General features: G+C 48.9%; 1 protein-coding gene across 1 annotated transcript; it reads left to right on the forward strand.

Moving 5' to 3' along the window:
• Nucleotides 1-4: 4 nt before the first annotated feature.
• On the forward strand, nt 5-547 carry LOC114072161 (olfactory receptor 14C36-like; the record flags this gene model as incomplete). Its single annotated transcript, XM_027910084.1, has 1 exon — nt 5-547. A coding segment is annotated over one exon (543 nt), but the record flags the coding sequence as incomplete, so codon positions are not given.
• Between the last annotated feature and the right edge of the window lie 950 nt (nt 548-1,497).

Consider the following 1,497-nt stretch of genomic DNA (forward strand, 5'->3'; position numbering starts at 1 on the left):
CTACGTTGCCATCTGCAAACCCCTGCACTACGGGACCCTCCTGGGCAGCAGAGCTTGTGCCCACATGGCAGCAGCTGCCTGGGCCTCTGGGTTTCTCTATTCTCTGCTGCACACAGCCAATACATTTTCCCTGCCCCTGTGCCAGGGCAATGCCCTGGGCCAGTTCTTCTGTGAAATCCCACACATCCTTAAGCTCTCCTGCTCAGGCACACACCTGAGGGAAACTGGGCTTCTTGTTGTTAGTGCTTTTCCTATTTTGGGCTGTTTTGTTTTCATAGTTTTCTCCTATGTGCAGATCTTCAGGGCTGTGCTGAGGATCCCCTCTGAGCAGGGACGGCACAAAGCCTTTTCCACGTGCCTCCCTCACCTGGCCGTGGTCTCCCTGTTTGTCAGCACTGCCACATTTGCCTACCTGAAGCCCCTCTCCATTTCTTCCCCATCCTTAGATCTGATTGTGTCAGCTCTGTACTCACTGGTACCTCCAACACTGAACCCCCTCATCTACAGCCTGAGGAACCAGGAGCTTAGGGATGCCCTGAGGAAACTGGTAACTGGGTGTTTTCTGCAAACACGGACCACCTGCTTCCTGTGCAGTGACTTCCAGGGTACATCATGACAGGCCATATCTGCTTGTCGTTTTTTACTTTTTTTTCCTTTTATCCACTTTTTGATGGTGTCAATAAAAATCATTATTTTTTCCCTTAAATACCCACCCTCTTGTGTGACCCATATACTTTGCATAAACCGAAAACTATGTCCTTTAAGCAAAATAAATGAACCTTCAGCAACTTCTTGCAACTTCCATTTCCCAACAGGAGCTGGCTGGGCCACCCCTTCAGGGGGTGGAGTTTCTGTCAGAACAGGCTTGATGACCTAAAGGGTCCCCTTAAAATCAAACACTGCTGAGGCATAATTTTTCCTGCTTCCAGAAAAGCAGTGCTCCCCACAAATAAGCCCTTTTCCCAGTGAGAATATAGTTTTTGGGTACCTTTTAACCTGTGTGAATAAAACCCTACAGGCCTGGTGGGGAAGAGGATGGTCGTGTCCCAGTGTGGATGTGCTGGTGTCAGATCACGTCAGAGCTGTGGCTGGAGCCTCATAACAGTGCAGGCCTCATAAAGCCCAAACACTTCATAATGGTCCTGTCCTCATAAAGCCCATAAACCTCATAAGAGGCTCTCATCATAAAGTCTCTCTCCTCATAAACCCCATCCACCTCATAATGGGGAAGGCCTCAGAAGGTCTCTGTGCTCATCGAACCCATCCATCCCATAATGGAGCAGCCTCATAAAGGCACTGTCCTCATAACCCTCACACACCTCAGAATGGTGCAGGCCTCATAGGGCCACTGTCCTCATAAGGCCCATAAACCTCCTTATGGGACTGTCATCATAAAGGCTCTGTCTTCACAACACCCTTACATGTCATAATGGTGCTCTCCTCATAAAGCCCATAAACCTCATAAGAGGCTTTCCTCATAAAGTCTCTCTCCTCATA

The sequence above is a fragment of the Empidonax traillii genome, unplaced genomic scaffold, assembly GCF_003031625.1.
Source record: "Empidonax traillii isolate 1590-97213 ecotype Southwest subspecies unplaced genomic scaffold, ASM303162v1 scaffold2708:size19151, whole genome shotgun sequence".
In the NCBI taxonomy this organism is placed as follows: Eukaryota; Metazoa; Chordata; class Aves; order Passeriformes; family Tyrannidae; genus Empidonax; species Empidonax traillii.